This window comes from Charadrius vociferus, unplaced genomic scaffold (genome assembly GCF_000708025.1).
Source record: "Charadrius vociferus isolate BGI_N301 unplaced genomic scaffold, ASM70802v2 scaffold1044, whole genome shotgun sequence".
Taxonomy (NCBI): Eukaryota; Metazoa; Chordata; class Aves; order Charadriiformes; family Charadriidae; genus Charadrius; species Charadrius vociferus.
In genome coordinates this window covers 1066308-1080317 of record NW_009648254.1, presented here as the reverse complement: position 1 = coordinate 1080317, position 14010 = coordinate 1066308, and the positions used below count along the sequence as shown (strand labels likewise).

Sequence of the window (14010 nt, the reverse complement as noted above, 5' to 3'; positions counted from 1 at the left end):
TGGGGGGGGGGGGCCGTGGCGGGTGAGCGAGCCTTTGCCTTTGCCCAGACCTGCCGAAGGGTGTTTTGGAGAGCCAGAAGATCAGGGATGAAGGATGGGACCCGGCTCCGCTCCGGCTCCCGGGGCCAGAAGGGATTTTCTGCATCATCCAAGCCATAGCCCTGCACCGAGGGCTCTGCACCCCCTCCGCACCCCATGTCACAGCCAGAGCACGGCGACCAGGAGCTTCCCGGCGCCAAACGCAACACGGGGTGCCGAGGGGAGCAGAGCCCTCCCCGCCTGCCCAGCCCTGTTCCTGCTCCCGCCGGCCTCGGTGGCACCGTCCCAGGTCCCCATCGCCCCAGCCCCGCATCCTCCCCAGCCAGCGCTGTATGATGTGATCGCCCGGAGGCATCGACGTGCTGCCTTTGCACAACGCTGTGTGTGACCGTCCGCATCGCAGCTGTGTCGCTCCTGGCGTGAGCCGCGGCCACCCTGCCCGCTCCGCGGCCGGCCGGGCTCAGCCTGTACATATAATTATTTTTCTGCAGGTTTTTCGGATGTTATTTCTGGTGACCGATGTAAACTACTGGTAATTTTATGTTTTTATTTATAAATAAATTTTTAAAAACTGACTTAGCGTCTCCTAGCAGCGTTCAGAGGGTTTTCGTTGCCAGTGAGCGGCAACGCAGGACAGTGCTTCACCGTGCCCCTCTCACGTCACCCCCCGCAGGCCACAAACCATTTATCGCGGCACACCAAGGTCCCCTTTGGGGACATCCTTCCACCTGGCCCTGTTTGTTTCCAGCCCCGCGAGCGCTTTGCTGCGCGGGCGAGCGGCGTTATCTCCGCTCTGCAGCTGGGATAACCCATGCGTGGAAAAGCAGCGACTTGCCTCCGGCAAACATGGGGGGCACTGGAGAGGAGGAGATAATCCTCCTGGCCCCGCTCCCAGCCCGTGCCCCACGGCTTCGCCCCCCTGCTCTGCAGGTGAGACCGATTTTCATCCTGACCTCATGCCACCCAAAGCCCCCAGCCCTGGCTGTCCCCAACACACCGTCCCCAGAGCCATCCGCTCCATCTCCCCCGGAAAAAACAATTACAGAGAGAGGGAGACAGTGGAAACGCTTTAACAAAAGACAAGGACATGTTTTGACTATTTAAGCTGTTTTCCTCCAAAACCGTTTGACTCGGACCCCATTTGCACTGCACAGATCTGGTGGTTTCACAGGTCTGAACAGCGCAGGGAGAGATAAAGGGAGGTTTGGAGGGTGGGCAGAAAATAGGGGGAAACACTCAAATTGGGGAAAGTGCCACCCCGGCTCCTCTGGCGGTGTCCACAGGGCACTCGCCCCACCACTGTGCAGGCTGGGGGGCCCCCCCGAGTCACACACAAGCTGCTCTGTGCCCTCCAAAAGGGTACCCGGCTCCTGCCAGCGCTTCCCAGGGAAACCTTGGCTTTGCTCACGCTGCCCGAGGCGTGAGGGAAGTTTATTTTTAGAGCCTTTGAAAACTGCCGAGGAGGAAGGAGATGATAGAAAAACCACGTGCGAGGGCTCTCTTTCTCCTGAGCGGCACCCTCAGTCAGAAATCACCTCCCACCATCACCTGCCCCGGCTGCGGGGTGCTGCCAGCTCAGCCGAGCCCTTCCCAGGGCTTGCCCACATCTCTGGGTGAGGGGAGCAGCGAGGAGGGGACCCCAAGCTGGCTGTTATCCCTGGGAACATCCCCATCCCGCAGATGCTGCAGCACAGAGCCTTAGCGGGGCTGAGCATGAGCAGGAGCCCGGGCTGGTCCAGGAGGAAGCACAGCATCCCTGAGGGCACACGCATCCCAAGGACAGCGCCTTGGCAATGCCCGGGACACTGGGAAGCCAAAACCCCAACCCTGGGGACCCCGAGCTGCTTCTTCCACTAAGAAGCACCGGGGTTCTTGCTTCGTCCGTGCTTTCGGCTAGCTCAGCTCCAGCTGCCCAAGCACCAACCGCCCTCAAACAGAAGGAGTTTGAATTAGTCGTTGAACTAATCAGTGGATGCAAATAAGCTTCAAGACGGAGAAAAGCTGATTTGCATCTTCTTTTAACACCCCGGTGCCACTGCACCAGTTGCTGGCTATGGGGGGCAGAGTCAGACCTAAAAATCTCAGCAGAGACAAGACCGGGGCTGCCTTTGAAAGAGCAATTAAACCGAGCCACCTCTCGCTGGCAGGGTGATAGAGGGTCGGAGGCAAAGCCGCTTTTGATGTGCAAATAACCTGCAGCAGCTCTCCCCACCAGCCCGCTCCCCTGCCTTGCATCTGCCAGTCCCAACTGAAAACCCAAGGGGCAGGGTGGGGGAAAGGCGGCCAACGTTTGCTCTCCTCCCCTCCTAAATGAGCCGACAGCTGGCGTGTGCTTCTCGGAGGGACCCGACTGGCTGACATCAGTTGGCGAAGGGGGATAAGACCCCCAGGCAGTCCTCATTAGCCATTACCAAAAAAAAAAAAAAAAGAAAACAGCGTGTAAATGCACTAAGGCAGCAGCTGGGAGAGCAGCACGTCCCATTTAGCGTGGTACCTGCTGTCTCCGCACCGTGAAATATTGGGTTGTTTGTTTAGCATCCGGCTCAGCGCCAGGGCAGGAGCTGCCCAAGGACTGCTCACGGCATCACCCGGCCCGACACCACGCCGAGGGGCATCCTTCCTCCCAGTGCTCAGCGCCCCTTTGCTTTCCCACCCCATTTTCCCAGCGAAGGGCTATGTTCTCGGCTCAGCGCTAAAATAGCTGTGCTGCAAGCCCCAGCCTGCTCCCGGGGCCTCCGGCTGACGGGAGCTAAAGCTATTTTTGTCATTCCTCTCTTACAGGGCCCCGTGCCAGGTTCAGGCTCTTCGCTACCTGGGAGCTTCAATCTGTAGGACGGGCTCTGTTGCAACCCAAGGACCTGCCCCCGCGCAGGGTGACAGCGACGCTGTGCCTGTGTCAGCAGATGGATTTTCACCAGCAGCCGGGCAGCGCGAGGCCGGAGGAAGATGGAGATTTCTGCCGGAAACTCTGGAGCTGGAGGAGAGCAGGCACCGGCGTGCCCTGCAATCCCGGTGGAGGAGCAGCGTGGCACGGGCAGCACAGCCCAGCCGCCCCCGTGCACGCGTCCAGGGAGGAGAGGGGACAGGTCAGAGCTGGATGTTGCCACCAAACCTCTGCCAGACATACACACCTCATTAAACCAGCAGTCCTCGAGGTCTAAGCCGCTGAATTAACTCCCCCAGAAAAGAGCTAAAGAGTCTCAGCACGCTGATTTTGTGGCAATACGCACAACTTTCTCCCTTGACCTTACAAAGCCAAGCAAACCAGAACCAGCCCTATTCCCACCGTTCCCCACAAACGCCATTCCCAAACTCGGTGCATTTGCAGCCAGCGGCATCCAAACAAGCTAAGAGGCATCACTGCGTGCACTGCTGCTCCCAGCGGGTCTGATAATTTCTGAAGTAGTCCTGGCACTGCTGTGTAAATATTTAATAGGAAAAAAATATATTATTTCCAGGTGACACAGGGGCTGAAACAGCCCTGTCCTCCCCGAGCGCAGTAACAGGGAGCCGACACGCGGCAGCTCGCTCCATCCCTGCTCTGCTCGCTGCCGGCCGGGTGTGCAGTGCCGCTGCGTGGCGGCTGCCGCGCTCCATCCCGCACCGCATCCACCGCAGCCCGGCCGGCCTCTGCCCGTGACACAGGCTGAGCACGCAGCTCCCCTGTGCTGCAGACAACAGCAATTTTATCCCCGGCACAAAGCCGCCCTCGCTATTTATATTCATCCCAAACCTTTGTCTGGCCCGGACGAGCCACGCTGTCGTTGCCAGCTTGCCCATGCATGGGAGCTGCTCCCAGCCTGCCCTGAGCCACAGAATACATCTCATTCTCTCCCCTTTGCTCCCATCAGCTGCAAATTAGGAGAGCTTAATTGCTGCAAATATGCTTATAACTACAGAATTCCTTTTGCTTTGCACCTTCCGTACGCAGATGTTTGCAGGGATGCAGGGATCGGGGGAGAGGCCGCTGCCTCGCTCCACCGCCCTCCCTCAGGAATGCTTGTTCAACCTTTGTCCCTGGAACCTGTCACCTGACAGAGGATTTCAGGAATTCACCGGACTTTGGAATTTCTCCTCTTACTCATGGTTTCAAACCCTGCATTACTGCGCGCCAGCGGCTGCATCTCTCCATAGTTATTCCCGTGCCCCAACCACGGGTTCTCCCTCAAGACAGTGACTGTAACTGAGGGGGTAAAATGAGTAGAAAAAGTCAAAAGTACTTGGCCAAACTTTTTTTAAGCCATCAGACATGTTTTTAGCATACTAGATCCTCCTTACCCTTCTTCCACCATGTTAAATAAACAGTCTTTCAAGCTCTGTGGGACAATCAAAGCCATTATTAATACCCAGGACATGGGATTTGTAACTTCTCATCTCTCCTGGTGAAAAATACCACAGGAAGCAGCTTGGACACTTAAATGAGTTTTAAAAAAAAAAAAACTAAAAAAATGAGCTAATGCCTTTACCTACCTCAAGGACTTGTACTTCTGTACAAGAAACAGCTCGAATTATAGCTTAGTACATTTAATAGGAGAAGACCTGAGGCAGCCTCAGGCTTTTATCAGTCAGAACAAACTGGTTACGCTGACAGTGTCGGTGCAGCTCAGCACATCAGGGCCCAACTCTTTAAAGATGAGCAGCACAATCAGCAGAAAGGAAAAGCGCTTTCTTCCCTCGGTAAGCGACTGGGTTTGATGTGCGCCTTGTTCAGCAAAGGAAGGTATGTTCGGGTTCACCTCCGCTCCCTCAGGAAGCATCCCGGATCTCTCCGCTTCACACCGTTGTGTCTCTCACCTTCACCAGCCGCGCTGCAGCCCCACACCAGTTAGTGCACGGAGAGACTCCCACCGGGGGTTTAAGCAGAGTCACACCGCAGGCTGTCTGCACAGAAAACCTAAACCAACCTGCCCAGGGCCCCCTCACCTTTAAGTAGTACTGTTCGTACAGAAAATTTGAAGTCAACATACGTCTCCGCTCATTTTCAAGAAGCCTTTTAAGGTTTCCCAGCTGCCTCTGGTGCAAACTGCCCCTTGAGAGCCACAGGGGAACGGTGCTGTCGCATTATCCTCCAACACACCTGCAGAGCCTCTCCCCGGACTGTGCCACCCATCCGCTCCACCGGCACGAAGCACTCGCTCCTGAAGCTGAAGGCCAAATCCTCCTCCTCTAAAAGCAGCCAGCTCTAGTGATAATGTGGGGGTGGCTCAAGCAGCCCTCACTGCACACACACAAACAGAAGTAAGAACTGTTTTCAGCATGTTACGAAGTAGTTTCATTCCGGTAAACAGGATCGGCAGTGGCAAAGGACATCCAGGATCCCCAGAGGCAAAGGACATCCCAGCCACTGCTGAAAGATCCAAAGTTGTTTTTAACTACAGAATCACAAAAGCTTCCTTTTTTTTTTTTTTCCAACACCTTCCATATTTAATTTATTTAGATATTCTCTACATTAAAGTATTCTCATGCCAACACTTTCCAACCTCCCGTCCCAACCTCAAGAAAAATAGACTTGACACAGCCTTAGGGTGGAATGCACTGGAATAAAGTTGCTATTGCGTCCAAGTTACAGAGAACACTGAACAAACTATAGAAAGAACTGCACACAGGAGACGTCAGGGAAAGCTGGAATTAGTACACTACCGTTCGAGTCATGTTCGCACCTTCCTAGACAAGCACTGAAGGCGTTGAGAGAGGTGCAACATGCTTTGGTTAGCTAGACCAGAGCTTAGACTACATTAAGCCTGGAAAAAAGCGAGAAAGCCTGCCAGCACTGGGCTCGGAGCCTCATCTGAACCAATTTGAAAAAACACAACACTGAATTGACTAGCCAAGTTTGCAGTGTTTGGGAATGCTGAGCTCTCCTGACTAGCCAAATCTGTGCCTGGAGTGCAAACCACAACAGTTTCAAACACAACTCAGGACCCAGTGCCACCTGGAGCATGCTTTATAACAGAATTCAAAATATCCATTCACACATTAAGTTGCTTTCTCCTGTTGCATCGTTTAGTACGAGACATACTTTAAAAGCTGACCTCCCACCAGTACAACTGTGTCAGGTATAAGTTTTTTTTTTTCTTTCACATCTCATACAATCCCCTTCAGTAGCAGCACAAAGCCTTGAATCGCCTACAGTTTTGCCCACTGGGACACTACCGATCTCAGAATGCTTTAGCTGCTCTTTTGTGTCTCTGGCATATCCAGAATTCAAAGCGAAAAAAAAAAAAAGGGTAAGTAGGAAACTTACTCTGCAAACTTCAATTTGAAACCTTCAATTCAGTAATTAAGCCTTATCACACTACCTTCAGGTAACAACCCACTGGCCCGTGACCTCTGAAGAGACCCGTTGCTTGTGGAAAAGCACCTAGCGTGCCTACTAGTGTTCTCAGTTCATGCATACCCTTAAGAATCTTAAGCCACAGTTACAAATCAGTGGCTTGCACTTTTCAGAAAGGTATGTTGCCACGCACGGTGCTTTCCACGTATTACCCTGCTCTTCAGGCACAACAGCAGGACAGCAGAGTGCCATCTGTTCTACCAGCCGCACGGCGACTGCCTATGATCGCACTGAGCAGATGCTACGGACAAAGGCAGTCACATTTGCTCTTTCATGTTTTCTAAACCGCATGCTCCTGGTTTCAAAGTAAAGATTTGCAATTTCTGGTAATCCTCAGACATTCCTTTGAAATGCCTACAAAAAGTCCAGTTCAAAAAACAAGCTTTGTGATAGCTATTGCACATTTATAAGAGCTGGCCTAAATGTTTTCCTGAAGACCCAGGCTTTGGAAGAAGGGATATTTTAAAAACTGGTATCAGTGTACTTTGGAACACTGGCACAAATGTCACCTATTCTTGGTTTTAATTGTAAGGGCGACAAGTAAACACCAACACATGAAAAAAGAAAACAAACAGCATTTCACAGAGCAAGGAGTTAGAGATGAAGCTGTGGCTAGTGTTTTGCAGTCGAATCTCGAGGATAGAATTCAGCCAGTGTTGTCTGAGGAATTCTCTTCAACATCTCCTTGGGGAAGATTCGCAAAAGCTGCCATCCAATGTCCAAGGTCTCGTAAACAGTGCGATTTTCATAAGGACCTGCAGAGAGCAACCACAGACTGAAACATAGGGCAGGAAAGCATCTCACCACCAGGCAGATCAGAGAACAAGACCTGCGAGGTGTTACTGCATACCGTGATGTTCTAGACCCAGACGCTTACCCTGAGCAATGAAGTTCTTCTCAAACTTCTGCAGAAACTCCAGATAAAGAAGATCATCTGAGGTAAGAGCTTCCTCACCAACTACAGCCTTCATAGCCTGCACATCCTTTCCGATAGCGTAGCAGGCGTACTAGAAGGGACAGAAACAAGGGCTTTTACCTCGATCATCTGTGTAATGATTTCTATTCAAACCCAAAGCGTCTCACTAACCACTCAATCGGTGCTTTTAAAGCAGTCTCAGGAGTGTTCTGGGTTGCAACTGCTTAGTGAGAGGGATATTTGAAATATAACTCCACTTCTCTGAAGAGGTTTTTACATACCAGTTGGTTGGATACATCTGCATGATCCTTCCTGGTCATACCCTCTCCAATAGCTGACTTCATCAGTCGAGACAAGGAGGGCAAGACATTTATAGGTGGGTAAATCTGAAGGAAAAAAAACAAGACATCCATGAATTTCAAAAAGTACAGAGTAATCTTCAATATGCTCTATCCAGCGTGGTACACACCTGTCTGTTATGCAGCTGCCTATCCACATAGATTTGTCCCTCAGTGATGTATCCAGTCAAGTCAGGGATAGGATGAGTAATATCTATGGAAAAAAGTGGTTTGACAGTTTTCAGACCTTTTATATCCATTCTAGCACCAATGCAGCAGCTTTTTGCTGTGACTTCTCAAGCAAAAATGCCATCAGTTGGTACCCCTATACATCACTAAATGCTCTTAAGCAAGGATTAGAGCTGTAAGCACTACTGATAGAGGGCTGGAGAACAGTCCTGGAGTCCACAATGGGCAAAGCATTTGTTTCAGCAATACAGACAGAAAAGGCAGCCAAGAACTGCAATACTCAAATGGAAACCTAAAGGCCACAGGACCTCCTAATTTTCTGTGCATCCAAGATAAGGCAGGTTGCTCTAAAGGAGTCCTTTAAAGTGCTATTTACTAAAAACACTTGAAAATAACTCACCATCATTAGGCATGGTAAGAATAGGAATCTGAGTAATGGAACCATTTCTGCCTTCCACACGCCCAGCACGCTCATATATAGTAGCCAAGTCAGTGTACATGTAACCTGGGAAACCACGACGGCCAGGCACTTCCTCTCTAGCTGCCGAAACCTGAGGCAATCCAGAAAAATGTTTCCAAGAAATCAGACCACTCACACAGACCTGCTGTCTCCCCTAATTAAGCTACACTAGTGACTTGAAGTACTTCTTCCTGCAGGTGATACCAAAATGCAGCCACACAAACCCATTTTAAGCGAAATATGTCACCACACCATGTATGATGAGACAAGACGCCAAGGCAAATCAGAAACTATAATATCAAACTGCTGAATGCCACTAGTCAAATAAGTTTAGCTATCGCAGAAGCAATGGCTTTTTGACTGCTGAACATAATCCTAGACAACCAATGAATAACTAAAAGCCTCACTGGCTATTTAAGAACATTGTAATGAATACTAACTGTAACAGCTTGAGCAGAAGTTTACACTCACTTTATACCACAAACCCTTTCTGCCAACACCCAGCACGCGAGTTAATAAATGCGTACCTCTCGCAGAGCTTCAGCATAGGAGCTCATATCTGTCAGAATGACCAACACATGCTTCTCACACTGATATGCCAAGAACTCTGCTGTTGTTAGAGCTAGACGAGGCGTGATAATGCGTTCAATGCTGAAACGGAACAGTATGGCATTATTTATGGCAAGCGCTTTAAGGCTGCAAGGCTACAGTCCACAGTTACAAATACTTAAATCCTCTGAAAACCTGCTATGTGCACCAACTGGAGTGGCAGCATTTCATATTTGACTTTGCTGCAAAATGCCAACGTAAGCAACATCTGGCAGGACACCAGCAAGGTTTCAGCTTCCAGTTTACTTGTTCTTTCAGCCTTTTCCCCAACCATCATAGCATAACTACTTACGTTGGATCATTGGCCAAATTCAGGAACAGACACACATTGTCCATGGACCCATTTTCCTCAAAGTCTGACTTGAAGAACCGAGCAGTTTCCATGTTCACCTAAATCACAGTATTAAACCGTCAATGCCAGACCAAATTTTAGTGTATTACACTTTGCATCATATTAAGGTCTCAACACCTCATTGCTAATCCATAAACAAAGCCCTCTGTATCATGAAGACTCCTCAACATTCCCAACAGGATGAGTTATTTCTAGAATTCCAGGCTAGAAAATTTAAGTTTCAGATACTTTATCCTGCTCAGACACACATCTGGCACTTGTGGCCATTTGGGATTTTCAGCCATTCAGCCAGCTAATTCAGCACTATTTAGTTATATACTTAAGACCTACTGAGAATACTTCCAAAAAAGTAATGCTCAGCTACTCTCAGCATCGTCTTTTTTATTATTCAAGCATCATTTTCCTCCAATAATATTGACTTACACCCATAGCAGCAAACACGATGGCAAAGTTTTCTTCACTGTAGTCCATCACATCTTTGGATTTCTTCACCAAGCCAGCTTGGCGACAGATCTGAGCTGCAATCTAGAGAAAAGGATGTTTCAGTCTATCTGTATACTTCATGCTGCTACACAGACCAGAATTTAACTTGGTTTACTTTTTAACCCCACTGAAATGCAAGCCGCTAACCATTTACAGAGTAGCTTTGAGTACTCACCTCATTGTGGGGCAAGCCAGCAGCTGAGAATATGGGGATTTTCTGCCCCCTGGCAATACTGTTCATACCATCTATAGCAGAAATGCCAGTTTGAATCATTTCTTCTGGATAGATACGACACTGGGGATTGATTGGCTGACCTGTTATATTTTAAGAGAACACGTATTATTTCATGTACACATTTGCAGCGTGATGAAGCTACCACTGACCTTGAGCACTGATCTAAAGCTCATGTCAAAAGGTGCAACCCCCACCGTTAGACTTACAAATCTTTAGATGCACCTGGTCAAACCTGAGCCTTTTGTAGATCCCAAGACTCTGGCATTCTACGGTCATGTAAATTGTAAGAGCACTTATTAGTTTTTTATCTTTGGAGGCTGTATAATTAAGACAGTCTACAAATACTTCAAAGAGCAGCTTCCAAGCATTACTGAAAACAGTTATTTTCTTCTACCTCATCATCCTGCACTTATGTAAATCTGAGTTTGATGGCACACACATACTTAAAAATAAGCTTAAACTCCCCCAACAGTTAGATCCTATGTTCAAAATCAAAACTACAGTAACATTCAGAAATCGGAACACCAGATTTGTCTTTAACTCCATACCAGAAATGGATTAACAACATACCCATTATGTCAAGGAAATCTTCGGCCAAGACAATGGGGCCTCTGTCTATAGGTTTTCCTGATCCATTAAACACTCTGCCTACAAGAAACAGCAATAAAATCAAAATGTAAGTTACTGTGAGAATAAGTTAGCATGTGATAAGTCTGTTCATTCTTCAAACCAACATACAAGTACTCACCAAGCATATCCTCAGAGACGGGGGTTCGAAGAATATCCCCAGTAAACTCACAAGATGTTTTCTTAGCATCAATACCCGAAGTTCCTTCAAATACCTGTAAATATACAAGAAAAAAAAAAAACACAGGAGAAAGAAGTATTGTGCTTTACAAATTAACACACTAGAATGCTGCTTCACAGCTTGAGAACTTGATCAGCCACAGGACAGAAAGGCAAGGCAGTCCTCTGCAAGCAAAGGACTTCAAGAGCAGGTTGCTAGTACAAAACATCACATAAAAACCTACTTTAAACAAAATTCATGAAGCGTATCCGCAGTAACCAACAAACCCAGTGCCGTTCCTTTGATCTCAAGTATTTCCCTTTACTAACAGGGTAAAGTTCTTCAGATAAGAAGAATTAACATTAACAAGAAACAGCTGCTTAGAAGAAATACCTGCATCCACATAGCATAGGAGTTGATCTTTACTTTAGTACTGTACAATTACAGTACAGTTCCTTTAATTTAGCAGCAAAGAAATCCAGGGGGGGATGCAAATAAAATGTCACTGTACTCCAGTTTTCAATCTTCTGAAATTATTCATGCCACTTGCACTTGGAATAAGTAGGTGATTATTTTTTTTTTTCTTAAATTTACAGTACCGAAAGGACATATCACAGGACAGATCTGACATGGCTCAGATAGATGCTGATTAATAAAATACTTTTCTGTTGCAGTAAGAGACACTCCTGTCTCTCCTCGTACCTGAACCACAGCTTTGGAGCCACTGACTTCCAGCACCTGCCCACTTCTTCTTGTGCCATCAGGAAGAGTCAAGTGGACAATCTCTGCATACCTAGGAAACTGAAGACAAGCAAGAGAGGTGGTGCAAAACATTAAAATCCAGAAGAATAGTCATGAAACTAACGTTATCAGTTTCAAGCAAGCTTAAGCTTAACTACTAAGTTTTTTTAAAAAAAAACACGTTATCATCAGAATAAAACTTATTCTAAGACAATTAAAGTTTGTCAGGCTAAAGCCATTTTTTACAGGGACTATAACACATTTGCCCAGAGTTGGAGGCTGCAAAAAGACCTGACAGAACCTCTTCTAAAAACCCTAGCAGTTGGGACATACTAACAGAAAGCCACAATGCAGCGCCTGACACTAAGAAGAGAAAGCTGACTTTTGCTTGTACATAGCATCAGTTGCTTGCCTTCAGCAGTAACTCCCCAGTAATTTGTAAACAAGCCAGAACTGTTTGTAGTTCCCTTTTAGAGAGCACTTATGCTTTCAGAACAAAAAGGTCAAGAACAAAGTGAATATGTGCATTTCTATATTCAAGTTTAGACAACACTCTGGGGATTTTGGCAAAACTGAAACAGTGTTTCCTCTCTTTCCCCCAGCAGTCTCAACTACTTTCCCTTTCTTCCAGGGTACAGACAACTCTCCTTAGCTTCACAGCAACTTGCATATTCTCATTTATCTCAGCAGTCAGGAACATATCTTGCATTAAAATCGCTCAGTGGACCCATGAATTTCACAACAGTCTGGATTTAACCCTTTTCTTGTAAACCCTCTCCCCAAAAAGCTTCATTCATTAAGAAACTGAAACTTTACCTTGACTTGATCCAAGATAACCAGGGGACCATTCACACCCGATACAGTTTTATAAGCTGAAAGAAAGCAAGCCACAAGTCAGGTACTGCCTCAGAACAACAGAAATATCCTACATAAACTCTTCCAAGTTTCATTCCTATCACCAGTCTCAGGTTTGCAGATTTCAGTCCCACCTCTGTAACAATTCTAGGTTTATTTATGAACTCTACAAGAAGGACTAGGTACTGAATTGTGTGGCCAGCACTTTTTTCTGTGACTTGCAAAGCACCTGAGGTAACATGAAGATATACAGTATCACCATTTTCTTGTCTGTCACTAATTCACTGCAAGTCTATATCCAGGGATAATTTGGATGGCACCAGAAATGCCAATACAATGTAGAGTTGACATTTTCAAGCTAAGAAAAATACAGTTGCAAGATCTTTAAAAAGCAGGGATAACAACATCTGTAATTTGTGATAAAGAAGGCGCCACTGCAATTTATGTCCAACAAACGGTGAGAAGGCCTTAATAACAACACTCCTAGGGATTGGTTGGGTTTTTTTGTTTGTTTGTTTGTTTTTTTGTTTTTTTTTTGTTTTAAAACAATGAAGTGTCCTGCTCCATGACACTGAAACAGCCCATGCGAAAGCCTGGACTTGCCAAAGCAAGCAGATCTCGTGCTCAAAAGCTTATCAGCAGAGCTTCTACAGTAAGTTGTGGGTTTTGGCATACTGCTAAAAGGAAACCTTATAATACCTTTCCTGTCTCCAAGAAAAGGTCAATGCACCATACTGTAAAAGGTTGAATTTCACCTTAGACAAACTCCTCCTACTCTTGGGTTATCCTGGCTTAACTTAAGGATTGATACCTGATAGAAGGCCACAGCTAGCCAGCTCATCAGAAGGCTCATGCCTTAAACATCAGCAGCTCAAGTATTAGCACTACACACAACTTCTGGGGTACCGTGTGCCCAGAATTCATCACTCTGCTATCAACCCTGTGCAAAAGCTGTGAAAATGTAGTAAACAGTCCTCCTGTGTTGCTCTAAGGACACACTAGCAGCCCAGCTGGAGCCCAGCATCACTTGATCCACAGACAAAAGTAACACTGAGTCAAAGCTTTATCAGGATCACAAGGAGCAGTGACCAAGAGAGTGACTGTTAATCACTTATCCCAGGGAGGGAAAAATGAGCAAGTGGAGTAATTTGCAGAACAGGAGAGACACCAGCACCCATCCTCGCTCATGCTATATGGCAGAGGAGACACAGACGTGTGGTACTAGGAAAGATCACAAGTGCCATGAGCACCAAGGTATCATCTGGCTTGGACACTTCAGTCTGCCCAGGTCTGGCACACTTACCCTGTGTTGTCTAGACTGTCAACAATGCGGTATTTACACTTAAACAAATAGTTTGAACTGTTGCAATGTAACTTCTTAAACAGCAACAATCAAAACCATATTAGATGAGGTTTGAAGATCACTGGGTGTGTAAGATGGTCCAAGACTGGAACTCCTATTTCTCAGTTTTACTTGTCAAAATCCTCCTGAACATCTGGAGACATTACACATATCCCTGAATTAGCCTTAATCAAAAGCACAAGCTGGCCTGCTCCCTTCCCCTGAGCAAAGGGAATTAGACATTATGCTACACAGAGGACTCTGCTTAGACTGCAAGTGTTTGCAGCCCACTGTCTGCAAGACATGGAAAACATTATCTTGAGCAAAGCA

The 14010-nt window shown here is 47.1% G+C and overlaps 1 protein-coding gene across 1 annotated transcript; it reads right to left on the bottom strand.

Moving 5' to 3' along the window:
• Positions 1–5448: 5448 nt before the first annotated feature.
• ATP6V1B2 (ATPase, H+ transporting, lysosomal 56/58kDa, V1 subunit B2) lies at positions 5449–12355 on the bottom strand. The gene is made up of 13 exons (XM_009884348.1): positions 12300–12355; positions 11445–11543; positions 10704–10797; positions 10526–10603; positions 9896–10035; positions 9661–9762; positions 9178–9275; positions 8804–8927; positions 8217–8367; positions 7759–7841; positions 7571–7675; positions 7251–7380; positions 5449–7128 (listed from the first exon to the last, which is right to left on the bottom strand). The coding sequence occupies exons 3-13, from the start codon at positions 10708–10710 to the stop codon at positions 6986–6988; spliced, it is 1161 nt and encodes a 386-aa protein (XP_009882650.1). The 5' UTR covers positions 10711–10797; positions 11445–11543; positions 12300–12355; the 3' UTR covers positions 5449–6985.
• Positions 12356–14010: the final 1655 nt, after the last annotated feature.